Here is a 27,453-nt window from a genome sequence, read left to right on the forward strand (position 1 = left end):
ATTTCTTTCTATTAATCTACATTTCAATCCTTATTACACATCATGATATCTGACCATTTAAAAATTTCTTGCATATATAAAAAAATACAGTCTCAGAAACATACAGGGGCAGTGTTACCCTGGTCTATAAAGTACTATGAGTCACCATCCACTCAATGGCAGTGAATTTGACTTGAAATTTACTATTAATAAAGAAAGATGGCTATGAAAAATGACATAAAGGAGACCAAAGAAAAGCATTTAACTCAAGAAAACCAGTAGTTAGAAAATAGCCTCAGAATTTGCAAAGTTTGTAGATCAGAGATATAATAAATGAGCTTTCACAAGAAAATTTAATTCCTGTACTTTCATTTTTTAAATGTTTCTTTCCAGCTTGTATCATGATAACTCTGGAAGAATTACTTTACTGATAAAAGATGTGAACAAGAAAGATGCCGGGTGGTATACTGTATCTGCAGTTAATGACGCTGGAGTGACCACATGCAACACAAGATTAGATGTTACAGGTAGATTTTCTAACAAGCCAGGTGTGATAAAGGACTTAACCAGGATGATTAATCAGAAATGTCAATCTCACCAAAGTATAAAAATCTGATGGATTTTCTTCCCATGCATGAGCAGTTTTGATTATTTTTCTTTTCCTGTCTGAAAATGATGATTTAGTATAAGCCATTTTGTTTAGAATAAATTTCCTGAATTGATTTTTATTTTATCTATTTCAGTCCGTCCAAACCAAACAGTTCCAGCTCCTAAGCAGTTGCGAGTTCGACCAACTTTCAGCAAATATTTAGCACTCAATGGGAAAGGGCTGGATGTGAAACAAGCTTTCAACCCCGAGGGAGAGTTTCAGCGGCTAGCAGCTGAGTCCGGACTTTATGAAAGCGAGGAACTGTGAAAACTCGACTAGCTTTGGGAAGCCTAACAACAGTAATAGCGTAAGGAAAGCATAGAAATTAAAGCCAGAGCTGTATTAACAGATGGCTGCTTTAATTAGGGCATATAACTAATATATATTCATCATCCTTTTCCTTTGACTCTAGCACATTCAGTACACTTCTCTGGTTTGTAAAGCCTACAAAAAAATCTGAGTGTATGGGTTTGCAACTTTAGAAAACTATCTTAAAATGTGGGGTTTTAACATTTAAATCGTATACATCGTTATAAATTATGAGTTATAATCAGCCTTTTAAACATGCTAATGCTTGTAATAAGGTAAGGTTTACTGTTTCTAAATACTATTTTGCCTGTTTTTGTAATAGGAATACTAACATGGTGTAGATCTGAGTGTTCCACAGTTTTATGTCAAAAGAATAAAATTTAAAGCATTAAAAGACTGTTTCCTCTTCACAAAAGTCCAGCTATGTAAAAAAAATAGAGCATGTTTTGTTTTGTTTGTTAAATACTAAGTAAGCAGCACTTGGGAGACGTACGATTAAGTTCAAAAAAGGCGACAATATAACTTTCTAGAATCTTGTCTTCTTGGTTCCTCTTGAAACTGAGCTACACTTTCTATGGTTGACATTTGAAAAGCACATTGCTCCTGAAATTGTGATTTTGTTTTAACCAGTTAAGTCCATAATTCTGCAAGACCTTCCAGCCCATCCAGCTCAATGGAATATTCAAGAATAGCGTCTAAAAGTCATCGATATAATTCCTATATTTAATGTGAATTCAAATTGCCTATATCTTGGTGGTGGTCTTTCTACAGTTCTGGTTCTTTTGGGGTACACAGATAATCTTGTCACATTAGAAAGCATAATTTTATGCATTTCTAAGAGCCCAAGTGCAGGAAAAGGCAGATCTTTTTATGAAACTAGTCTCAAGCCAACACAGTAGCCCTTTCTCTTCCTCAGGCTCCCTCCAAGGGAGCTTAGCCTTTTGCTCTGCCTCTCCTGTTCTTTTCATGTTAGTGGGTTCTGACCCTCACTTCCGTGTGGCCTAGTTTTGCTTTTTATCTGCACATAAGAGCATTTATCAACATCGCTCCACATCTCTTTCAAAGAAATAACAAAAGTAGCATTATTTTTTTACTTTTCAAAACAGGTGGGCGATTTTCTTTGCTGGCAGCCTCCTAGGGCCTTTGAATTGAATTCTTTATCTTCTATTTTACCAACAAAGAATCCCTCCCTTGTCACCTGGCGGGCTTTTAGCTGCCTTAATTTACAACCTGATTTGGCCTTTCTATGGCTGGTTTACAAACCTTTGTAGTTTCTGGCCAGCTAAAGGTCTGGGCTTTCAATGACTCCTCTTGGGCCGGACCTTTTCCCCGACCTGTAGTCTGTTTTCACTCTATTTTAAGGTTTCTTTAGTCATACTTGGGAAAGAAGAAGTGGGAGCTATTTCTCACAAAACTCAGCAAAACTCAACTCACAGCCGTGGAGTCCATACTTACCCTACAGGCCCTATAGTACAGGGCAAGATAGAACTGGCCCCTGGGAGTTGCCAAGACTGCAATGGTTCACGGGAGGAGAAAGCTCCGTCTTTCTCCGGTGGAGTGGTTTCAAACTACTGACCTGGAAGATTGCAGCCCAAAGTGTGTAACCACTACACCACCAGGGCTCCTTATTTCTACAATGGTACTCCATTTTCTTCTGCAAGTAGCAGCAGCAGCCCAGGATCACAGTTAGAAATCCCAGCTTCAGCCGCCCGGCAACCATATAAATTATTGCTCCACCTGCCCCGTACTTCAGGTAAGTTATTTAACCTCTCATAGGCCTTGGTTGCTTCAGACCTGAAAGTGGAGACAAACTAGTTGTCAAGAAGTGTTTAAAACGAGGCAGTAAATGTTAAGGGAAGTCAATAATTACAATTACCACGGTACAATTACCACGGTTTTCATGATTAACCCCTGGTTCAAAGCCTGGTATCCACGCCAGGAAGTGAGCTCCTACCGATAGGGTTGAAAAGCCACATTCCACACCCCCACCAGAGGAGAAGCGTTAGAGAAGCGCTTTCCCAGCAGCCCCCGAGCGCACGCCTCCCTGCAACAACCAGCGCAGCGCACCAGAGGCCCTGGAGTGGGAGGGCTCGCGCAGGCGCAGGAGCTACCGGGGCAAGCGCCGCCGCACTTACTGCGCAGGCGCACGAGCTACCGGGGCAAGCGCCGCCGCACTTACTGCGCAGGCGCACGAGCTACCGGGGCAAGCGCCGCCGCACTTACTGCGCAGGCGCACGAGCTACCGGGGGGGGGGTGTGTAAGCGCGGCCCCATTTACTGCGCAGGCGCAGGAGCTACCGGGGCACGCGCCGCCGCACTTAGTGCGCAGGCGCAGGAGAGCCGGGCGGGTGGAACGGACGTCTTCGTCCTCGTCGCCATGCCTGAGGCCTCTCGGTGGCAACAAGGCGGTGAGGCGCCCCTTTGAGGAGTGGGTGGGAGTTGGCGATTTCAAGGGCCCTGGAAGGAACTCGGCCGCTCCAAAGGACTGTCCTTGAGCGAGGCGTAACCGTCGGCACGTTCAGCCCTTGGCCGCCTGCTGTGGAGAAGCGGGAAGCGGGCGCAGTTCACAGACCTGGTGCTGTCACCTCTTGTCTAGTGACCGCCTCCGAAGCCCTTGCTTGAGCTAAAGGATGTGGTGGCTTCCATAGAACCCTCATCAGAGGACCTGCCCCACTTCTGGCAGAAACTGGCCGTCCCACGGAGTGGGTGGAAGCTGGGAGGAGCTGAAGGATTTTGTTTTTCATTTTGCCTTTTCATTGTGAAGACCTGGCTGATGAGGAAGCATCCCTATTAGAAAATCTAGTAGCCCACAGTCACAGTGCCAATTATCACTACTCCTAAGCACAAGAATCAGAAAATAGACAGAAGTCATTGAGCTCTTTTCCACATTGTAATTAAATATAAGTTACATCACAAGGTAAAGAAAATGTTTGTTTTATGCCTCGCAGGGACCCCGAAACCTAAGCTGAAATACCGGAGGGACGCAGAAATTAGAACTACACTTCAGGAGTTGTTAGTCTACTTTATTTTTTTAATAAACCTATGTATATGTAAGTACACAGATTGTAGATGAATAGAAATATAGTGAAAATTTGCCATAAACATTTCGGATAACACCCCAAAAAAGCACCTCCTTGCTATCAAGTGGGTGCTGACCCATAGCGCCCCCCATTAAACAGGGTAGAAGTGCCCCTTGAGTTTTCGATGTTTACCGGATGGAGGACAAGGCTGAGCCTTTCTGGGGCTGAGCCGCTGGTAGTTTGAACTGCTGCCCTTGCAGTTAACAGCCTAACGCTGACTAGTACACCACCAGGGTTCACACAGTTAACAGTAAAATATGTTTGTGTTATAAATATATCCATGGATCAATGGAAATCTTTAAGGAGAACTGGGAAAATGTGACAACTTGTATTTTTGTATATATCAATAGCATTGATTTCATATGTGAACGAAATCAGTTGCCATTGAGTCAGCGCTGATTCATAGCAACCCCGTGAGTATCAGCAGCACTGTGCTCCCCCGGATTTTCAATGGCTGATTTTATTTAGATCATCGGGACTTTTTCCAGAAGCATCTCTGGGTGAACTCAAATCAGCGATCTTAAAATTTGCGGCCAAACAGGTTAACCATTTGTACCACCCAAAGCCTCCTTAATATATGAAGAACAATACACAGGAGCTTTTAAAAGTTTATGGAAGATGGAATCGAAAGATACGGAATTTTTCAAAACCCCCTTGTAGTAAAGAGCATTTTGTTTTTTGAATAGCCTTGCTAACATGCAAAATACATTGGAAAATGGGTTGTTGCAGATGCAGTTTGGTTAAAATTTAGCATCCTATCATTTGATCTCCTTTTGATCCATTTAAAATTGTTCTGGTTTTTTAATATTTTCTTTTTGACTGGGGTCTTCTTCTGTTTCACTTTTTTATTGTTGTTTGTTTTATGTTTTTCTGTGTATAAAATCCAGGGAAGGTAAAGCAATAACGACAATAACTGGATTAATGGTTTCCGGAAATGGAGAGCTAATAACGATGAGCACATGAATGAAGAAAATGTTCTAAAACTGATTGTGGTGATGATTGCACAACTCTTCTTGATGTGATTGAACAATTGAATTGTGTGATACTCAAATTTTATGCCAATAAAACTGTTGGGGGGGAAATATCCAAAAAAGAGCTTTCTTTTTTTGATACATGCTCAATATGCATGTAAGTTTGCCTAATGGGAGGACTCGTAGGTGCTATATGGCATTGTCTACCAACTAACCAATTGTTATTCTAGAAGTGGGTTTCAGTCACATCTTGATTAAAATGACAACTGTAGACAACCTTATAAACTAAGATCTCTTAAACTGGTGTTTAAAAGCTTCTATAAAGATAATACATACCACAAATATTTTTAAAATGGAAAAATGTAAGTAAAAAGATCACTTATAGTTTCACCATTCAGGAAAAGGAAAGGAAACTTTATTGTTGCAATAAGAGTTGAATATTATGTAATTATTAAGGAATGGCAGAGGCATAATATGCCATGAGTGATGCTAAAGATACATAATTTTTAAAAACTTAAGGATTTCTGACAAATGAAGGGAGAAGGTAAAATATTTCACCTGTACTTTTCTCTAAGCCTCAACCCACAGCAATCCCAAAAAAGAAGAAGAAATACTAGCTAATATTTTTTTAAAACTCTAACCATGTGCAAAGCACAGTTACTTCTCACAACAAAACCATACAACAAAAGCTATTATTCTGATGTTGGGACTTAAACCCATATCTTTTAAAATTCAAAGCCTACAACTTACACACTCACCACACTATATTATCTATTCTTCCACCCACACCTGACCCTGCTTAGAGTCTAAAATCAGATGAGATTGGAGTTCTCGGTTCTATTCTCAATATAGAATTTTTTAAAGTCATGTTTCAGAATAGTATGTATAATATCTTATTTGTGGAAAAAAAATCTTATGAATATGTGTGCATCTGTCTATCTTGATAAGATAGATGAGATAAGCAATTCGGAGACGAAAACAACGGGACCAATGGTCCCGGGGGCATATGAGAGAAGGGGAGGTTTGTAGAAAGTAAGGGAGGTGTCAACCAACCCAGGGACAAAGGAACAAGTGAACTAAAATCAATGAAGAGAAGGGCATAAGATGCCTAGTGGGGTTTAATCAAGGGGAATGTAACAGTGAGGAATTACTGAGCCCAAATGAAGGCTGAGCATGATAGCGGGACAAGAGGAAAGTCAAAGGAATAGAGCAAAGAACTAGGAGGCAAAAGGCATTTATAGAGCTCTAAATACAGGTATGCACATATGTAAATATATATAACTGTATATTAAGTATTAAGGTAGCAAATGGACATGCAGCCTCTACTTAAGTACTCCCTCAACACAAGAACACTTTGTTCTAATCGGCATTCTGTGATGCTCACCTTCCTGACAAGTTCGCCTAAGACAAAATGGGTGCATAAGCAAATGTGAAGAAAGCTGATGATACCCGGCTATCAGAAGATAGCACCTGGGGTCTTAAAGACTTGAAGATAAGGGGGAGGGGAAAAAAAGGAAACCGAGCTGATTTCAGGAACCCAAGTGGAAGGCGAATTTTGAGACTGACAAGGACAACGAATGTATAAGGGTGCTTTGCTCAATTGATGTATGTAAGGATTGTGATAAGAGTTGTCTGAGCCCCAATAAAAAGATTTATTAATAATAAAAAAAGACTAGAAGATAAACAAGCAGCAATTTAGCTGAGAAGCAACAAAGCCCACATGGAAAAGCACACCAGCCTGCATGATCATGAGGTGCCGATGGGATCAAGTATCAACCATCTAAGACCCAGAACAAAACCATAGCAATGTAAATAGGGTTGGGGAGCACGGAATAGAGACTCAAAGCCCATCTGTAGACAATTGAACATCCCCTTACAGAAGGGTCACAAGGAAAAGACAAGCCAGTCAGGGTACAGTATAGCACTGATGAAACAGTTCTTTAATGCTTCCTCCCTCTCCAATATTATGACCTCAGTTCTACCTTACAAATCTGACTAGACCAGAACATGTACACTGCTACATAAGAGCCAGAAACACAGGGAATCCAGGACAGAGAAGCCCCTCAGGACCAATAATGAGAATAGAGATACCAGGAGGATACGGGGAAGATAGGAGGAGAAAGGGGAAATTGATCGAAAGGATTGATATATAACCCCCTCCCAGGGAGACAAACAGAAAAGTGGGTAAAGGGTGACAGAAGACAATGTAAGATATGAAAGTAATCTATAATTTATCAAGAGTTCTTGGGGACAGGGTGAAGAAGGGAGGGGGAAAACGAGCTGATATCAAGGGATCAGGCAGAAAGAAAATGCTTTGAAAATGATGATGGCAACATATGTACAAATGTGCTTGACACTGGGTGAATGTATGGATTGTGATAAGTGTTGTAAGAGCCCCCAATAAAAGTAATAAAAAATTTTAATGTTTTAAATATGTATGTATCAAGAAAAATCTGGAAGGTTATATTCCAAACCTGATTGTAGAGATGGGGTTACAAGAAACTTCTTGCAAAGTACTTTTTTTTTCTTAAAAAATTTTTTTGTGATTAGAAAAATATTTAAATTTAAGAATATAATTGAAAACGAGCTGTGAGTTCATTTATAATCCTGTTTTTTAAACATAATTTTAAAAATCTTTTCCTCAGTGACTTTTGGGATGGTAAATCCACATATGTATTATTTGAACAAAGTTATGTCATCTCTTTTTTTGGACACTTCTGTGCCTGGTGATGAAAGAACCAGCTTTAAGTCTATTCGCAGCATAACTGATTTTTGGAAGGTAAGATATGTGATTATGGATGCTATGGCTTTAGATATTCCATTAAAAAAAACCTTGACATATAGTAGACACATAAATAAATGTGTTGAATCAGTAAAAATACCCTTTCTTCACACTATTACAATCAACCATCCAGTAGGTAATTATTGAAAACCTCTGTTCTCAGTGAGATAGAGGTTATATATCTTGGGAGAAAAATATTTGTTTTATGTTCTCATTTGAAAAATATGAGATTTGTTTCTTATATGAAGGTTAGGATCTAAATTCAGTATGTAATTGTTTGTAGTGAAAATTACTCTTAAAGATTTCTTAAGATGCCCATAAAGTATAATCTATGTGGTTTGGGCATACAACCTTGTACTGTGTGTGAATGTGTGTGTTTTAGAGTAGTGTAGTAGAGTAGTGTATTCAAAATATAATTTTTTAAATCATTTTATTGGGGCTCATACAACTCCTATCACATTCCATATATACATCAATTGAGTAAAGCACCCTTATACATTCATTGCCCTCATCATTCTCAAAATTCGCCTTCCACTTGGGTTCCTGGAATCAGCTCATTTTCCTTTTTTCTTTCTCCCTGATCCCCCCTCCCTCATGAACCCTTAATAATTTATAAATTTTTTTTAGATAAAGATAATTTTTTTTAATATTTATTTCACTTTTTTATTTGTAAAATTTGTCTTTTTTTTTAATTTTAACAATTTATTGGGGCTCATACAATTCTTTTCACAGTTCATATATATACATACATCAATTGTATAAAGCACATCTGTACAGTCTTTGCCCTAATCATTTTTTTCTCTTTTCTTCTTTTACATTTTATTAGGGACTCATACAACTCTTACCACAATCCATACATATACATACATCAATTGTATAAAGCACATCCATACATTCCCTGCCCCAATCATTCTCAAGGCATTTGCTCTCCACTTAAGCCCCTTGCATCAGGTCCTCTTTTTTTTCCCCTCCTCCCTCCCCCTTCCCCCCTCCCTCATATGCCCTTGGTAATTTATACATCGTTGTTTTGTCATATCTTGCCCTATCCGGAGTCTCCCTTCCCCCCTTCTCTGCTGTCCCTCTCCCAGGGAAGAGGTCACATGTGGGTCCTTGTAATCAGTTCCCCCTTTCCAACCCACTCACCCTCCACTCTCCCAGCATCATCCCTCACACCCTTGGTCCTGAAGGTATCATCCACCCTGGATTCCCTGTACCTCCAACCCTCGTATGCACCAGTGTACAGCCTCTGTCCTATCCAGCCCTGCAAGGTAGAATTCGGATCATGGTAGTTGGGGGGAGGAAGCATCCAGGATCCGGGGGAAAGCTGTGTTCTTCATCGATACTACCTCACACCCTAATTAACCCATCTCCTCTCCTAAACCCCTCTATGAGGGGATCTCCATTGGTCGACACTTGGGCCTTGGGTCTCCACTCTGCACATCCACCTTCATTTAATATGATATATATATACATATATATACATACATAAATACATATACACATATATACACATACATACACACACATATCTTTTTTTTTTGCATGATGCCTTATACCTGGTCCCTTTGGCACCTCGTGATCGCACTGGCCGGTGTGCTTCTTCCATGTGGGCTTATTTGCTTCTGAGCTAGATGGCCGCTTGTTCACCTTCAAGCCTTTAAGACCCCAGACACTATCTCTTTTGATAGCCGGGCACCATCAGCTTTCTTCACCACATTTGCTTATGCACCCATTTGTCTTCAGCGATCCTATCATGGAGGTGTGCAGTCAATGATATGATTTTTTGTTCTTTGATGCCTGGTAACTGATCCCTTTGGGACCACTCGCTCACTCAGGCTGGTGTGTTCTTCCATGTGGACTTTGTTGCTTCTGAGCTAGATGGCCGCTTGTTTATCTTCAAGCCTTTAAGACCCCAGTCACTATCTCTTTTGATAGCCGGGCACCATCAGCTTTCTTCACCACATTTACTTGTTCACACACTTTGGCTCCAGCCGTTGTGTCGGGAGAGTGAGCATCATAGAGTTCCAATTTAATAAAAGAAGGTATTCACGCATTGAGGGAGTGTTTGAGTAGAGGCCCAAGGTCCTTCCGCCACCTTAATACTTGACCTATAAATATAGACACATAGATCAATAATTTATAAATTTTTATCTTATCTTACACTGCCGATATTTCCCTTCACTTTCTTGTTGCCCATCCCCCAGAGAGGAGGATATATGTAGATCCGTGAGATCAGTTCTCCCTTTCTACACCCCCTTCCCTCCCAGTATCACCACTCTCACCGTTGGCCCTAAGGGGTTCATCTGTCCTAGATTCCCTGTGTTTCCAGATTCCATCTGTACCGCTATGCATCCTCTGGTCTAACCAGGTTTGCAAGGTAGAATTGGAATCATGATAGTTGGGCGGGGGGGGGGGGGGGAGGGGGGAGGAAGCATTTAACTAGAGGAAGGTTGTGAGTTTCATTATTGCTACACTGAACCCTGAGTGACTCATCTCCTCCCCACTACCCCTCTGCAAGGGATGTCCAGTTGTCTACAGATGGGCATTGGGTCCCCATCATGCACTCCCCTCATTCACGATGATATGATTCCCGCTCCCCACCCCCCTGCCTTTGTTGCTTGAAACCTGGTTCTCTCAGCCCTTCATGATCACACATGTTGGTGTGCTGCTTCCATGTGGACTTTGTTGCTTCTGGGCTAGATGGCCGCTTGTTTATTTTCAAGCCTTTAAGTCCCCCAGATGCTATATCTCTCAATAGCTGGGCACCATCAGCCTTCTTCACCACACTTACTTATGCACACATTCGTCTTCAGCGTTTATGTGGGGAAGGTGATCACACAATGATGGTTTTTGTTCTTTGGTGTCTGCTACCTGATTCCTCCAACACCTTGTGTTCCGTTAAGCTTGTGTGCTTCTCTGTGAGCTTTGTTGCTTCTGAGCTAGATGGCGGCTTGTTTGCCTTAAGCCTTTAAGACTCCAGACGCTATACCTTTTGGATAGCCGGGTACCATCAGCTTTCTTCACGTTCACTTATGCACACGTCTGTCTGCAATGATCATGTCGGGAAGGTGGGTATCATGGAATGACTGTTTAGCTAAGCAAGGTGCTATTGTATTGAGGGAGTATGCACAAGGAGGCCTAATGTCTACCTTCAGAATATAATTTTACAGCATTTTTATGTACATAGAGAATTTTTCCATCAGCATGGCACATACTTGTTTTTTCATCACACTTAACATAGTAAGATCCTCACATTATAAGGAAAGAATAGTTAAGGGAACTGCAGGTTTATATATGCCATGTCATAACTATTGGAACATCCAGGGAGGAGGCAGAGATGGCTTTTCAGAGGTTATGATAATTCATTTGTGTCAGAAGATTAGTAAGGGGAGGCCACTCTAGGAAATATAAATATGTGCTTTAAATAATTCTGTATGTGAAATTATGAGAATATGAACAATGAAATGGGAAAGGACAGAGGTTATGAACAACATCCTCAAAGCCTACATGGAAGAAGCACACCAGCCTGTGTGATCATGAGGTGTCAGTGGGATCAGGTATCAGGCATCAAAAATCCAGAACAAAAAATCATATCATTGTGAATGAGGAGGAGCGTGGAGTAGAGACCCAAAATCCATCTGTAGATAATTGGACATCCCCCTACAGAAGGGTCACAAGGAAGAGACGAGACTGGGTGCAGTGTAGCACTGATGAAACATACAACTTTCCTCTAGTTCCTAAATGCTTCTCCCACCCCACCATCATGACCTCAATTAAGCATGTACACTGGTGCAGATAAGAGCTCTCAACACAGGGAATCCAGGACAAATAAACCCCTCAGGACCAATAATGAGAGTAGCGATACCAGGAGTTTAAGGAGAAGATGGGGAGAGAAAGGAAGAACCAATCACAATAACCTACATATAACCCCCTCCCAGAGGGATGAACAACAGAAAAGTGGGTGAAGGGAGACAGCAATTGGTATAAGACATGAAAAGTAATTTATAAATTATCAAGGGTTCCTGAGGGAGGGAGGAAAAAAGCTGATCCCAAGGGCTCAAGAAGAACGAAAATGCTTTGAAAATGATGGCAACATATGTACAAATGTGCTTGACACAATGTATGTCTATGTGGATTGTGATAAGAGCTGTAAGAGCCCCCAATAGGATTTAAAAAAAAAGAATAGCATCCTAGGAACTTCAGCTTATCAAGAAGATAAGGTCATTCATTTCCTGAGAATGAGAAGGAAGTGTGAAATAAGTGCTAAATAATCGTAGGTCGTTTGCCCAATGAAAGATAGATTATTTCCCCCTTGAAATAAAAAATGGAGCTCACTTTGCCTTAAAAAACAAATGGGGAAAAAAACCTTGCAATCTTGGGGCATGTACAAGGTCAATGACAAAGGCAAAAGGAAGAAAGGAAAAAATTTAGAAACCCTGGGTTTGTAACCTTTAGAGTGAGCACATAGGAGTAGAGTCAAAAAGAGCAACCACTGTGGCTACTTTTGGGGTGGGGGGCACAGATAACTTTGGGGTGAAGTTATGATACACAGCTATGATATGTAGTTTAGTATTGGGAAGAAATTTTCAACATCTCATATAAGTGGAGAAAATGGAATTAAATGAGATAATAGTTATAAGCTACTTAGAGCCGTGCCCACCCATTGCGTAGTAAGTGTTCACTCAGTAAGGGTCTGGCATCATAATCATCATTACCATTAGTATTAATGGTAACCTGGTCAGCAATGTAACTCTCATCAGATCCTCTGATTTTTCGGCTTTTGAGATTGTGTTATAAGTGTAGATTCTGTTGGCATCAAAGTATGTTTCCCGTGACATTTATCCGTCTCTCTAAAGTTTATGGAAGGCCCCCTTTTGGAAGGTCTGTACTGGGATTCGTGGTATAATAACCAACAGCTGTATAACTTAAAGAACACCAGTCGCATCTACTATGAGAACATACTTCTCGGCGTTCCAAGGATCCGTCAACTAAAGGTTCGCAACAACACATGCAAGGTCTATTCACCTTTTCAGTCTTTGATGAATGAGTGTTATGACAAATATACTTCTGACAATGAAGACTTGGATGATTTTGGTCTTAAACGTGATACAGAGTGAGTATTATAAAAATTGTACAGTAATTTTTGCGGCTGATCACTCAAAGTGAAATTTTGAAAAGACGTGTTTTTTCCAACTAATAACCCAGAGGATACTTTGTAACGATACTTTCAATAATGGTATGAAAAGTAACGTAGAGACCGAAGTATATAAAAAAGAAAATTCAAAGTTTACATGCAAGGAATGCAAGAGTGCAAGGACTTCTGATTCCTTTGAAAGGGGAAGTGCCATTACCAAGGTTTTCAATTTGACATTAGTCTGTGATGGAAAAACAAGGGTCTCACATGATGTTCATATTCACATAGATCAGGCAATATTTTTAGATATCAAAAACAACAGAACTTACCGCCATCAAGTCAATGCCACCTTAGCGACTCTCTATGATGGTAGAGCTGCCTGTGTTTCCAAGACTGTAACTCTTTACAGGAGTAGAAAGCCTCTTCAAACTACGGACCTTATGGTGAACAGCCCAGTGCTTGCCCATTCCCTCTAAGAGAAAATGCTAGAGTCCAGATCTATGGAAAATATGTAGGGTCCCATAGTCTTTGGGGAACTAGAAACGGCCAACAGTAAACGGCCTGTTGGGTTTTGTTGTTTGTTTGCCTCAGGATACAAAGTGGGTTGTTGGTTTTTCTTCTGACGCGTATGCCAACACTTCTCAAACTGTGGGTTGCAGCCCCACATGAGGTTGTTTACCCAAATGTGGGGAATCTCGAAAAATTTGGCAACAGTAAAAGGTTTCTGGTCATTGAAATGACCAAAAGAAAATGGTTCAAAATAAAATACATAATAAATCCAAGGTGTTTCTGGCAGTGCTTGTTGTGTTACAAATTTCTCTATGGAAAAGTTTTTAAAGCCCTAGGCAGTGTTTGGTCTTTATAGTCAAATAATTAGCTCCCCCCCCCCATTGGTTCTAGCCATATTCCCTCAAGCACATTCCAGATGGGTCTCAATATCCCTAAGGAGTATTGGGTGGCTTTGTCCCTGCCGTCTTGCTCACTTTGGTTTACTTCAGTGATTCCTTCTGCTGCAAGAGTAAGCAAGGATAGTTATGCTCTGCAGGCAGTGCATCTGATGGTGCCTGCCAAGGATGCTATGACCATTGTCAAGGCTACAGCTGGTACAGTTTCATGTCAATATTTTGTATTGATCACATAAAAGCCCAGTGCAACTGGTACTAACTTCCCTTTACACACAAACTACTGGTACCAGTGCTGTTACTATTTTGTGCTTTTAGAGTCCGATGAAAGTCATAGGGGAGAAGAGACTATACTTTTTATAATTTAATTTTTATTAATGTGATGCAAATATTTACAAAGTTCTACCCTTCCTACTCAACAATTTCCATTGTCTTAGTCATTTCTTCTGGTGCATACTTCCTATTTCTTAGCATACTTAGACTTAGCATACAGTTCAATGTACATATATCTGTTGTCTTTCTGACATGGAACATAATCTAACATGTAGCCATTTTATGCACTACCACCCATTATCCTTTCAGTATACATACACCATAAACTGTTAAAGTATTAGTCACGATGTTTATGTAATAAATATACATTATAAATACATTTCCTTTTTTGTAAAACCTCCCTGTGTACTCTCAAGATTAGTAATTGCTATATGTGTGCATGCGTGTGTTTCACTTATATTTCCCTTGCATGAATTTTTGGGTGTTCTTGAGGACAGCATACAAATATGTATAGAAAAACCGGTTTATAATATTGTTGGTTAAATCGGTATTTTACTTATTAACCCCAATATTCCTTAAACTTTTATTTTGACTTCTTTTTAAAATTAATTAATTAATTATTTTTATTAGTGGCTCATACAACTCATCACAATCCATACATATACATACATCAATTGTATAAAGCACATCTGTACATTCTTTGCCCTAATCATTTTCTTTTTTCTTCTTTTCTTTTTTTACATTTTATTGGGGCTCATTCAACTCTTACCACAAGCTATACATATACATACATCAATTGTATAAAGCACATCCGCACATTCCCTGCCCCAATCATTCTCAAAGCATTTGTTCTCCACTTAAGCCCTTTGCAACAGGTCCTCTTCTTTTTTCCCCTCCCTCCCCATTCCCCCCTCCCTCATGTGCCCTTGGTAATTGCCCTATCCGGAGTCTCCCTTCCCCCCCCCTTCTCTGCTGTCCCTCTCCCAGGGAGGAGGTCACTTGTGGATCCTTGTAATCAGTTCCCCCTTTCCAACCCACTCCCTCCACTCTCCCAGCATCGCCCCTCACACCCTTGGTCCTGAAGGTATCATCCCCCCTGGATTTCCTGTGCCTCCAGCCCCCATATGCACCAGTGTACAACCTCTGCCCTATCCAGTCCTGCAAGGTAGAATTTGGATCATGGTAGTTGGGAGGTTGACTTCTTAAATTTCAAGTCATTTTTTTTGAGAAGTGGTTAGGCCAAACAAACAAAACTACTTTCTTAATCTTGTTTAAATAAATGAGTTAATATAATCCATTTTTAAATTTAAAGAGTTCAGCTATATCACCAAAGCAAAATTTTCTAAAATGTAATTCTTATAAGTTTGCTTATGTTAAATTCTTCACCATGGTGACAGTCACTTAAATATTATAATACTATTCACTGTTTCTCCTTCAACTTAAAAATTATTAGATAAATCAATCAAGTATATATTTAAATTGGAAATTCAAGACTATTTTAAGAGATATTTTAATATTCAAAAATGTTTTAGCTACCTTAAATAACAAAGGTAACATATTGAGTTTGGTTTATTTTACCAATATCTATATTGTTCTGGAGCATATGGTACCTCCTAAAGTAGCTGAATGTCAATGATTTTTGATACAATGTCTCTGTGTATACCTTCCATCTCTTGATGCTTCCTGAATAATTGTTCACTATTTTGCCTGTAGAATCCTTCAATATTGCACCTTCAAGTTTGAACTTTTTCTTCAGTTCTTTCAGCTTAAGAAATGCAGTGCAAATTCTTAAATTTTGGTTTACTAATTCCAGTTCTTTGCGTATTTCATTATATTTGATCTTTTCTGTCCACCCTTTGAAACTTTCTTTTGACTTTTTTTCCCCAATTATTTTACGTTATCTGTTTTTCCCTTTCACTGTACCTGTGTCCAGGAGCTCTGGTGGTGTAGTGGGTTAGACATTGGACTGGTAACCAGAAGGTCAGCAGTTCAAAAATCATGAGTTGCTCACCTTGATGATGCTCCTGAAATGTTGTAGTCTCAGAAGCTTGCAAGGGCATCTCAACTTGGCCCTATAGAATTACTGTGGGTCAGAATCAACTTGATAGCAGCAAGCTTTGAGTAAGTCTGAGAATAATTTTCAGAATCTCTTCTGACTTTTGAGTTTTGGTCTTTTTTTCCCTCTCCGTCTTTTAAATTACCTTTTTCTTCATATATAACGTCTCTGATGCCCATCCAGAATTCATCTGATCTTGGGTCATTAATGTTCAATGCATCAATGATCTTTAAAATCAGGTGAGATATATTTGGTTATCAACTTGTTCTAATTTTCTTGAACTTTCATAAGAGCAATTGATGAATGGTCTGTCCCATAGTCAACCCCCTGGCTTTGTTGTGAATGATGAGATTGATCTTTTCCATTGTCTCTTTCCACAGATTTAGTCAACTTGATTCCTGTGTATACCATCCCATGAGGTCCATGTGGACAGTCAAAATTTATGTTGTTAAATTTTTTTAAAAAACTCGCAACAAATGTACAAACGTGCTTGATACAATGGATGGATGTATGAATTGTGATAAGCATTGTACGAGCCCCAATAAAATGATTTTTTAATTAAAAACTCACTGCCATTGAGTCAGTGCTAATTCATAGCGATCCCCTGTGGGTTTCTGAGACTATAGCTGTTTACAGGAATAGAAAGCCCAGTTTTTCTCCCAAGGAACACCAGCACCTGGTGGTGTACTGATTATGAGTTGTAGTGGCCACAGGTCAGCAGTTCAAAACTACCAGCTGTTCCACAGGAGAAAGGGCTTTCTACTCCTGTAATGAATTACAGTTTGGGAAACTCACAGGGGCAGTTCTATCCTGTCCTATAGAATCACTGAGTCAGCATTGACCCAATGGCAGTGAGTATGTTGTTAGGTATTATCTCAAGTCGGCTGAAATTCATAGTGAAACACAAAACTGCCTAGTATTGCTCCGCCCTCATAATCATTGCTGTATTTAAGCCTATCTTTGCAGTCACTGTGTTGATTCACCTTGTTGAGGATCTTTAGCTCTTTCACAGACTCTCCTTTATAAAGCATGAGGTCCTTTTCCAGGGATGGAGTACTCCTGATAATATGTCCAAAATATATGAGACAACATTTTGCCATCCTCACTTCTAAGAAACACTTGGCTGACGAGATGGATTGACATAGTCACTGCAACAATGGGCTCAAGCATGTATTACATACATCGTCATCAGGATGACTGTAAAGAGTAGGGTTTATCACAGGCCAGGCCCACACCCCTCCAAAGACTTCCCATACAAGGGTAGTATGTTTCATCACCTCCAGACACATCTGTCAATGCATCATGGGCAAGAGAATAAAGGATTCAGGCCTAGGAGTGTTATGATATACACTGAATGAGTGCACATGCTAGAGTGCAGGAGGAAGCAGAAAGAAGGGCCTTTGTTTAGGCACGAATAGCACGTTCATCCTTTTGGAGCAAACACCACAGCTATCCTGCGGCCAGACTATGTAGCCATCTTCCTTCTGTCGCTACAAGACGAATTGTTCAAGACAGCAATTTCTAATGAGTGATACATCAAGCTAGAAAACCCAGGGGGTCAGTTAATGGGTGGAATTTTTTTAATATCCTCAAAACACCTAGCAGCATCGTAGTTACACATTTGGCTGCTAACCATAAAGTCAGCAGTTGGAAACCACCAGCCACTCTGTGAGGGAAAGACGAGGCTTTCTACTCCCATCAAGAGTTACCATCTGGGAAACTCACAGGGGCTGGTCTACCCTGTCTTGACTAGATGGCCGTGAGTTTGCTTTGGTATGAAAATATTTCTTAATCCTTAATCCAGTTTTAGTTCAAATTGGTATAATACCTACAAATATATAAATAACTCTTTTCAAGAATTATAACTTTTGAACCAAAAGGTTAGTTTTAGATTCTTCAAGTATTCAATCAGGCGTTCTCATCTCTGCATTCCTTTGTCTAACAGATGGAAGTACGCCACTTCTAAGTCTAACTCCCCTTGGCACTGGGGATTCGTTGGTGTGTATGGAAATGGGGGATATATTTTCACTTTACCAAAATCAAAATTTGAAACCAAAGACAAGTTCATTGACCTTCGACTACACAGCTGGATCACAAGAGCAACAAGAGTTATTTTTATTGATTTTTCATTATACAATGCTAATGTAAATTTGTTTTGCATCATCAGGTGAGTGACACAGAAACTCTTTTATTAGCACAACCGTTGCCAACAAGTTGATTCCAACTCATAGCAACTCGACATGTCAGACTATAGCTGTGCTCCACAGGGTTTCCATGGATGATTTGGGAAAGCAGATCCACCAGGCTTTTCTTCCTGCGCATCTCTGGGTAGACTCTGGGTAGACTCACACCTTTAAGCCTTGAAGTTAGCAACTGAGTAAGTTCACTATTGGCACCCTCCAGGGACTCCTTTTATTAGCATATAAACATTTCAAAACATCCAGACCCTGTTGTGTGTACTTGTACTGAGATTAAAATCATAGCCTTTGAAATAAAAATGTAGTCTTAATGCCAATAATGAAAAAGGTTATGCTGTATCATATCCATTGAATCATGATTTCAGGATATATTCAGGAACATGAACTGCATATAATATGTTAATTTCATATGAAGGATTTGTCATCTTTTATTGTCCTGGATCTGGAGAGATCTAATTTAGTATTAATTCTCTCCCTAAATGATATCATTCAGATCTTTCCACTTCCTTTCTGAATGGGCTTCTCAAGTTACTCATTTTGTCTCAAACATGAACAATTTAAATTTCAAACAACATAGAACAGTAGTCAACATCCAAGAAATTATTACAACCTGTGGGATTTAAAATAAAGTCCTCAGATCATCACATTTTTGCTAGGTAATGTGTCCTGTTACCTTGATGTTGGGCTCGGCCATGTGACTGACTTGCTTTGGGCAATGAGATGTTATTACTATGATGTAAGCGAAAGCTTCAAATGAGTTTGTGTGTTAGAACTTGCTCTCTTGCCCCTCTGCCATCACCATGAGAAAGACAGGCTGGGCCACCTTACTGAACCCAGGTGCAGTGAGGTCAAGGGAGTGGTGAGAAACAAGGCAGAGCCAGTGCAAAGACACATGAATGGAGCCAGTCAAAAGACAGATACATTATTAGCAACCCTAGGTGAGATCAGTCAAGCCCAGGTGAATCTGCTCACCTCTACATAAGAAATAGTTTCTTAGGTTTCTGCCTAAGAAATAAATAGATTTGTTCGCCACTGCATTAGGGTTTGTTAGTAAAGCTCATTGATACAAGGCCTTGGTTGCGTCTCAACTCTTTATCTTTGAATTAGTTAGAAACCTTTGTAACAGAAAACCCTAAATTAAGCTTTTTTAACCCAAAATTGTCACAGAGATTAATAGCAGAGACAGCCATTCCTTTTGCAATAAGTTGAGGACTGTAGCGCCATTTCATTGACATGACTTCACCTTCCGCCTTCCTTTGTCTCAGCCTTGTCTTACGTTTCCTCAAAATGGTTGTGAATAAGCAACAACTCTATTTGTGCCTGTAAGGACAATGTGTCAACCAAAGAGAGTTTCTTCCCTTAGTGTGATTGTTAGCTTATATCACATGCCATATTAAGCCTGGGATCTTGAACCCAATGGATCCCTGGTGGTGCAGTGGTAAAAACACACATTTGGCTGCTAATCAAAAGGTCAGTGGTATGAATCCACCTTCTCCCCCATTTAATAGGAGAAGAAATGTAGCAATCTCATTCCATAAAGATTTACAACCATTGAAATCCGTTGTCAGTAGTTGTACTTTGTCCTCTGGAGTTGCTCAGAGTCAGAAACAACCTGACAGTGGTTGGTTTCAGGTCTTGAGCCTAACAGGGCAAAGAATGGAGGATCACCAGGATTGGGTCCATGTGGGCTTTGAATCAGCTGTTTCTAAAGGATCTGGAGGGAAAGGATGGATACCTATAGAAAATTAGGGTTTGTTAGGAAAGAGCAAAGGGATAATCTATTTTAGAGACTGTTAGACAGTCTAACTATAATTTCTTCCACAATCTTAGAGATCCACTTCCCTTTCACAAGTCTTATGTTTCACTCTGCATGGGATCCAGAATTGGGGGCTTATGTGCACCTGGGGGTTTTACCTTGTGCAACCGTAACAGTAAAATACCACCCCGGGCTTTTAATGTTTCTGGAAATGAATAAAAGAAACCAACTACTCTAAGCAACAAATGGAATTATACCTTTCATAGTTCTTTCTTTTCTTGCGGGGAAATAAGAGCCTTTTTCTAGGAGCATCACTAACAGCATCACACCGGTCGTGACAAAGATGAAGCGAAGAACACATAGTCATTTTCATGTCCTCAATAAGAATGGAAACCGGGGTAACTGGTTCAAAGGCAGATGAAGACCTCCTGGTAGTATCAGCTTAGGTTCACATTTCCCATCTCAAGAGTTTATGCTTCTTTAAGTTACTTTCCTAAGTGTTATTTTTTAGAAACGTGAGCAGATTCTGAAACTGTTACCTGGCTGAGAGTGGTTGTTTCAAAGCTGTACATCAGGCTTTCAGTTGCTCCTCCTTTGATGTGGGGAGCCGAATCCTTCTTCATTGTCTCCACTGAAACCCGTTGACATTGGCTGATCCTGCTGACAGCTCCCAGCACCACAGCAGCACCCAAACCACCGCGGCACGGCAGGCTGACAGACAAGTTCTGTTGTGTATGGGGTAGATTTGGGTTGAAACCAATTCTATGGCCCTAACAATAGCAACAGTGATTGTAAAATCCTAGCCCCAACTTAAGGACAGTCCGTTCTTTCTTAGAATACGGCTCTGCTCCACACTCACCTGCGTGAAGGGATCACTGAAGATAAGGGGGCTACAGCACAGTGTGGTGAAGGAAGCAGATGGTGCCTGGCTATCAATTGGAATAGTGTCTGGGGTCTTAAAGACTTGTATTCAAACAGGCAGCCATTCCACACAGAAAAAAGCACACCAGTTTGTGATTCAAAGGTGATAATTACAAAACTCGAATACAGTGAGGAGAAAAGCATCAGAGCAGAAATTATGAACACCCAATTTGTGGAGGGCCATGGGGGACGGTGGGAGCCCCAACCCATCAGGAGAGTGTCTGGTCTGACTGAACCACTGGGAGATCCGCGCTAGCCCCCGCAAGAGTCACCATCAGCCCTGCTACCAGGCAGAGGCCATTGTAATCCTGCTTATGCTGATTATGTGGCCACTTGACCACACCCTATAGATGCTACTTGACTTTGTTCTGGGTGCAAATTATTTCTTACTGGTTTCATGTCAGAAATGTATTCCCTGGCTGTTTGATTATTGGTGGTGGTCTTTTCCTTTCTCACATTATTAGTATTTTTACCTGTATACAATTATGTTTTTACCCTTACTACCTTTGCGTGGTTTTGTTTTTTATTTTCTGTTGAGTCTCCCAGCTGTGAAGCACAGGAGGAATGGATGCATAATGATAATAACAGATACAAGGGCATCTAGGGAACACAGGGGTGGGGGAAGAGATAGGGAGGGAAAGGGGGTTTATGGAGTAACTAATGAAGACAGGAGGGGAGAGGGAGCAGAAGAACGAATTGTGATTTCATAAATCATCTTAAAAGGGATTGAATGGGTGGGGTGCTTGGAAATTGATGTGGGGGTGATTATACAGTTATCTGTGATATGATTGAATAATTGAACTATTGAACAATATGTAAGTTATTTGTCAATAAAATTTTGGGGGGAAATGGTTGTGAACAAGCATATTGCTTACACAAAGACTACATAATTTTCTTTTTGTGTACATATCTAGAAAATAAACTGAATGCTTTGTTTTCTTTTTTCTTCTCTTGATTCATTAGTTCACACTTCTCAGATCTTTTATCTCTTTTTTTACACTTCAGATCTTAATATTAGTTTCTTTCGCTTTACTCACACCTCTGACATTGAGCATCTACTATTCGGCAGTTGTATACAAACCCAGTTCGTTTGTAAACTGGATTTGGGGATGTTTGCTGATGTTCTTCAGTGCTTTATTCCATTACCAAAATGTTTGCTAATATCTTTAAGTGAAAATAACTACATTGTGGTCCAGATATTGGTTGCCTAAACTTACCAAACTGACTTACCTGAGGTTGTAGAGAACTCCAGAAATACAGATCAAACCAGTAAACACAACCTTGAAATCATTTTCTTTTAGCATTGAGATTAATTTTTATATTTCTATTTGCACATAGAGCTTTATAGTCAACTTCCAGTGGCCAACATAAACAAAAGTTTGATGTAAAGACATGGCGCTCAGAAGCAATATGTATCTGTGATAAACTATAGGGAAGAGTATATCCTTTTTGAAAGACTCAAGCATTATGTATTTGGCAGCAGGACAGAGTTCTAGTTAATTACAGCAATTAGGAGTGTAGAATTTTCTTTTTCGTTCTTGTGTGTAGAATTTTCTTGAGCATTATCTTATTTTCCTATGGAGATTAATTGGTATTTCTGGTTGAATGAGTGAATCTCGACACATAGTAGGATGAAGATCTGACTAAAAATCACATCTTGATTCCTGATTTACACTGGTCTTTGGGCACTTCTAATATTCAAAGATACCACACACAAAAAAGAGGACCCATTATGAAATAAGTGAATCTTCTAGAAAATTTTCACATGAGTCTATGACACTGAAGAAACATTTTGTACAAAATAACTTTATTAAATGCTTTTGCTGATTAGAGATTTCGCTCTTTCTGAGTTAAGTACTGAAATATAAATGCTTGAGATACACAGTTACTTGTACAAAGCTAATTTTGCAGATTGGTGGCAGAATTCCCTGCAACTGGAGGAATACTTACTTCCTGGCAATTCTACTCTGTGAAGCTCCTCAGATATGTTAGCTACTATGATTATTTTATTGCTTCCTGTGAAATCACATTTTGCATGTTTCTTATTGTCTTCACAACACAAGAAATAAAAAAAATAAGAGAATATAAGTCTGCCTATTTCAAAAGTATTTGGAACTGGATAGAATTGCTACTTTTGGTGGTGAGTATATATTCATATAGATGGTGGGAGGGGTTCATAGGTTGCAAGAGATTTTGAAGTGGAAATAGTCTCTAATTTTACCCTTCTTATTTCCTCATCTAGTTATGCTTTGTGGCCATTTCCTTCAACATATACTGTAATATACAAATTTCTCTCTCACTTGGACAGCTTTTGGAGAACATGAAAATATATGCAGATTTCTATTATCTTGCATACTGGCACATTTACTACAATAATATCATTGCAGTTACTATCTTCTTTGCCTGGATAAAGGTATTTATATTTTATTATATAGGACTGCAGTGTAATGACAAAATAGAAAACTAAACTACAATGTCATGAGGGGAAAAACAGAATTTTCTCAACTGTAAAGTAATTTTTAAATAGTTTGGTCTTGTAATGATTCATGGCAAACTCTCAAATGTCTCCTAGCTATCATTAAGTATCTCCTTTTATTTGAAGGTTGTTTCTTTTGAAATTAACTTACACTAAGTAATTTTAATTTTTGATATTCTCTCCTCTCTTCCATTTCACTTTACTTTGTTCTTTTTCAGATATTCAAATTTATAAGCTTTAACAAGACAATGTCTCAACTATCATCAACCCTGTCCCGCTGTATCAAAGACATCGTAGGATTTGCCATCATGTTTTTTATAATATTCTTTGCTTACGCCCAGTTAGGATATCTTGTTTTTGGATCACAGGTTGAGGACTTTTCCACTTTTCAAAATGCCATGTAAGCTCTCAGTAAAAATATAACTATAATTTTTAGTTTATTACAAAAAATTATGGTAAGGCTTATAGTAACAAGCTCTAGTAAATCCACACTTGGTTTATTGTTATTATAGATGGCCAAGGGTTTGAAACTGTAAGATCCAAAGGAATAGTAATACCTATTTTTTAGGCATTATGAGATCAAGTCAATAAAAATAATATTTCATTGGCAGTGGTAATTTTATCTAAGAAAATGGAAATTGGCCATCATATCTTGAATATTTACTCTATAGGGAGAGAAATAATATTTTCCTAAGGGAGCTCCATGTTTGGAATTCTTTTATTAATATTGATCTGGTTGTCCTTAGTTGATGTGCAAAAGAAGGCAAAGTCAAAAATTACTGCTCCTGAGGGTTCCAATTCATAGATGCACAAGTATTCCAAACAAAATGTGTTTAACAAGTCTCTGCGATCAGTGGAAGTCCACAGACAGTTTTACTCAGCAATGCACTTGTGTTAGTCACGCTAGAGAGCCTTCAGAAATAAGAAGGATACTTACTGTGCTGGGGGAAAATTCCGTGCTCATATCAAATTTGAAAAACCCAAGTGGACATCTTCCAACTAATGGAAGTGTTGCCACAAGTTTATAGGACAGCTACCCAACATAAAACAATCATTTAAAAAGGAATCATGTGCCGTAAGGGTGGTCAGGAAGCGCTCAAAGATGAAGTCGAGGCAGAAGTTCACTCAGAAGCTCATGGCAGCTGTTTGGGGGAACTTCAGAAGTAATAATCTTAAAAAAAAAAAAAAAAAGAAGAAGAAGAAGAAGTAACTCTTGATAGTTTCTCAAAGGACAGCAGATACTCACTGCAACTTTTGAGGAAGTCGTCTTAAGAAAATTGATCTGGATGGGTGGAAAAGGGCCAAAAAAGTTGTGCAAAGGATTTTTTTTCCCCATCACAACAATGCATTCACTCTTTCTTTGAGATTAGCAAGGGCTCTCCTAAGGGAATTTTATTGGGAAACTTACTCCAGCTATCTTACAACCTTGATCTTGCCCCTTCAGATTTCATTTTGTTCTTCAAACTCAACATTTCAAAGGAACATGATTTGAGTCCCAAACTGCTGTTTTGAAATGGTGTAAATAGGAGACTCCTATGAGTTGGCAGTGAGTCGATGGCAGTGAGATGAAAAACCAGAAAGGGCCGAAGTTTCCCAGGGAGGGTGAGCGATGGAAACACCTCCTTCAGTACTGCACAGACCTAGATGGAGGACAGGTCAAGAAACCATAGTTTCTCATTTGCATTGTTTCGTTTAATAAAGGGTTTATGATTTCATAGCAATATTCTCTTACTAACCCTCATATTTAAAAATAATTTTATATCATGAAATAATCGGTAGCAGGAAATAAACTTATAGAAAAGATTAGTTTAGAATCCTATGAAAAGTATTCTGAGTTTTCTTAAAAAGTAAAACATTTATTTACCTTTGTAAACTTTTACCCAAAACCCCAGTAATATGATCCCCCCCAAGCGAAATATTTTCATAAATACACTGTCTTTGTGGGTAGATGAAATCAATCTTAAATGTATACGCAAAATAATGATATTTTAAAACATCAGTTTTCAAAATACTTTCTGTCTAAGGGCCCTGGGAGGTACAAGTAGTTTGCACTTCATTGGTAACCCAAAGGTTGGCAATCCAAACTCAACTGGCAGCCCCCATGGAAGAAACAGGTCTGGTGACCTGCTTCCATAAGAACTGTAACTGGGAAGAAGAAAAAAAAAGAACTGTAACTGATTTGACTGAGATATACCAGGTGCCTCCAAATGAACATCTCACCAACACAACAGCAGCAGCAACAGCAAAATCATGGATACAAAGATCAAGCAAAAAAACTCATTAAAATGGGACTTATTTTTCTGCTACGTCAGGAAAAATTATTTGAATTGTGGTAAAATATCTTGTCTTTCAATTTAGGCTTGTTATTTCCTTTGTAGAAGAGCATTAAAAACCAATATAAAAAGCAGGATAAGTAATTTAAAGTATCCTTCAGTAACATATTAAGTAAGTGGGGTTTAGGGATGAAATACCAGATAGCTCTGAGTCCTCGGACCAAATAGTCAGTCTGTCTGCTTGGCTGTGTCCTTCATTGTAGATAGCCCTGGGCTCTCTTCATGATCGACAAAAGCAGCTCCTGGGGTGGGGGGTGGGGGTGGTTTGGCAATGAATGATCCAGGGAGACTGCAAAAGCAGATGCCTCCACTTCATCCTGGGTTGTGAGCTATAGAACAACAGTTTTTAATTGCCAGGAGGGCATTGAGTAATTTTTATTCTAAAAAGGGTATGGTGGACCAACTATGTTTGGGAACCTCTGAAGGTGGTCATTGACAAAAGACCCCCAGTGATATGTATTATCCAAGTGGCTGCAACAATGGGCTCAAACATAACAGTTATGAGTGTGGTGCAAGACTACACAGTGTCTTGTTCTCTCAGCCATAGGGTCGCTGTGGTGTCGGGACCAACTGGATGCCACCTTCCAACAATGGGGACAAATTGTTGGCATCCTCATTTTAGCAGAAGAGGTGGTGAAAACAAAAATTATCAACATGTTACATTAGAAAATACAAGACTCCTGGGTTTAGTACAAGGGTAAAAGAATGAAACAGGGAGGCCACTGCCAACACCCACTGGTAACCAAGTTTCAAATTCATATTGATTAAGTAAATCTAAGCCCATATCTCTTGGACTATTTGTTTAGCTACAAAGTACTTCAAGACTTGTCTTTAGGAGAAGGTTCTATATGCATTTTTATTGAACCCTCTAACTGCCATCGGAGCCCTTGGTGGTACGTGGGTAACGTGGTGAAACACGCTGCCGCTCCACAAAAGAAAGATGAACGCGTCTGCTCCTGTGAAGAGTCACTCTCGGAAACCCCCATGGCAGTTCTGCGAGTCAGGAATGGTGGTTCTTGCTTCATACTAACACAAAGAAAGTCACCTTCTTTAGAGACTCCTCATCATTTGGAAAAGGATATCAACAATGGCTGTACAACATGAAGAATACAGTCATCGGCACTGAATTATACATGTAGAAGTTGTTGCATTGGAAAATGATTTTTGTGTGTATTTTTGCCATAATTTAAAAAAATTAATAATTACCTGAATAGCAATGAGTACAAGGATGGTGAAAATATTCTAGAATTGATTGTGGTGATGACTGTATAACTCTTCTTGATAAGACTGAATTGTATGACATATAGATGAAGTTATTTTTAAATAAAAAAGAGACTATCAGTTACCAGGTATACATATGAAGAGATACAATTATTTTCTAATACTTTTCTTTCTCCCTATCAAAGATTTGCACAATTTCGAATTGTTCTTGGAGATTTTAATTTTGCTGGTATTCAGCAAGCCAATCGGATCTTGGGACCTATTTACTTCATCACTTTCATCTTTTTTGTGTTCTTTGTCCTGTTGGTAAGAATGGTCATATACATATCCTTTGATCTTTTTGCTTATTATAATAAAAATGAAATTACTCCTTCAGAATTAATTATATCACAGTTTGGCTATAAGAACACTTTA

The 27,453-nt window shown here is 39.4% G+C and overlaps 2 protein-coding genes and 1 long non-coding RNA gene across 9 annotated transcripts in view; 2 read left to right on the forward strand and 1 right to left on the reverse strand.

Moving 5' to 3' along the window:
* MYOT (myotilin) overlaps positions 1–1,299 on the forward strand; it is a 69,365-nt gene extending 68,066 nt beyond the window's left edge. For 2 of the 3 annotated variants that reach the window (XM_075541596.1, XM_075541595.1), the window contains 2 exons: positions 373–506; positions 723–1,299. In XM_075541596.1, coding sequence (XP_075397711.1) covers positions 373–506; positions 723–895 — 307 coding nt within the window. In that variant the 3' untranslated portion in view covers positions 896–1,299. The remainder of the gene's footprint in view (positions 1–372; positions 507–722) is intronic. The other variant, XM_075541597.1, reaches the window with a different exon arrangement.
* LOC142439319 (uncharacterized) overlaps positions 1–2,988 on the reverse strand; it is a 75,372-nt gene extending 72,384 nt beyond the window's left edge. For 2 of the 5 annotated variants that reach the window (XR_012782846.1, XR_012782847.1), the window contains exon 1: positions 2,393–2,983. This is a non-coding gene — a long non-coding RNA (uncharacterized LOC142439319). Of the gene's footprint in view, positions 1–2,392 lie in introns of all 5 variants that reach the window. The other 3 variants (XR_012782845.1, XR_012782844.1, XR_012782843.1) reach the window with 3 other exon arrangements.
* A 274-nt stretch (positions 2,989–3,262) lies between these two features.
* The window catches only part of PKD2L2 (polycystin 2 like 2, transient receptor potential cation channel), a 44,080-nt gene continuing 19,889 nt past the window's right edge, over positions 3,263–27,453 (forward strand). The window contains exons 1-9 of the mRNA XM_075542693.1: positions 3,263–3,344; positions 3,885–3,986; positions 7,633–7,766; positions 12,626–12,882; positions 18,080–18,301; positions 22,921–23,149; positions 23,252–23,422; positions 23,704–23,885; positions 27,225–27,345. Of these exons, the coding sequence (XP_075398808.1) occupies positions 3,314–3,344; positions 3,885–3,986; positions 7,633–7,766; positions 12,626–12,882; positions 18,080–18,301; positions 22,921–23,149; positions 23,252–23,422; positions 23,704–23,885; positions 27,225–27,345 (1,449 nt within the window). The 5' untranslated portion in view covers positions 3,263–3,313. The remainder of the gene's footprint in view (positions 3,345–3,884; positions 3,987–7,632; positions 7,767–12,625; positions 12,883–18,079; positions 18,302–22,920; positions 23,150–23,251; positions 23,423–23,703; positions 23,886–27,224; positions 27,346–27,453) is intronic.

Source organism: Tenrec ecaudatus, chromosome 2 (genome assembly GCF_050624435.1).
Source record: "Tenrec ecaudatus isolate mTenEca1 chromosome 2, mTenEca1.hap1, whole genome shotgun sequence".
Taxonomy (NCBI): Eukaryota; Metazoa; Chordata; class Mammalia; order Afrosoricida; family Tenrecidae; genus Tenrec; species Tenrec ecaudatus.